Genomic DNA, 352 nt, shown 5'->3' with positions numbered 1-352 from the left:
CGTCTCCATGGCGACCGCCCTGCGGCCTGGTCTGGCCGGGCCCCGGCACGAAGGGACCGAGCCGAGTCGGGAGAGCCCAGACACGCTGCCGGGCGAGGCCCTGAGGAACAGCGGGCTCTGCCACGCAGGGCAGCCCGGGGATCAGACCCTCCCCAACCCCGCCGATGCAGCAGCCACACCATCGATGCGGGCGCACGTGAAGATGTAAAACAGCTCTTTATTTCTTCCGCTCTGACACAAACAGACAGACGGGGGCTGCTGTTAGTCAAACAGACCAAAGCCCATGTCCTCATCGGACTCTTCGGATTCCTCCTTGGCCGCCTCCTTGGCCGGGGCAGCCGCGGGGGTGGCA

The 352-nt window shown here is 66.2% G+C and overlaps 1 protein-coding gene across 1 annotated transcript in view; it reads right to left on the bottom strand.

Annotated features, from left to right (window-relative positions):
• Positions 1 to 261: 261 nt before the first annotated feature.
• Positions 262 to 352, bottom strand: part of RPLP0 (ribosomal protein, large, P0) — a 3,804-nt gene continuing 3,713 nt past the window's right edge. Inside the window, 1 exon segment of the mRNA XM_010004833.1 lies at positions 262 to 350. Coding sequence (XP_010003135.1) covers positions 262 to 350 — 89 coding nt within the window.

Source organism: Chaetura pelagica, unplaced genomic scaffold (genome assembly GCF_000747805.2).
Source record: "Chaetura pelagica isolate M959 unplaced genomic scaffold, ChaPel_1.0 scaffold249, whole genome shotgun sequence".
Lineage (NCBI taxonomy): Eukaryota > Metazoa > Chordata > Aves > Apodiformes > Apodidae > Chaetura > Chaetura pelagica.
Note: the sequence above shows the minus strand (reverse complement) of the source record. Positions and strands in the feature narration are given on the sequence as shown.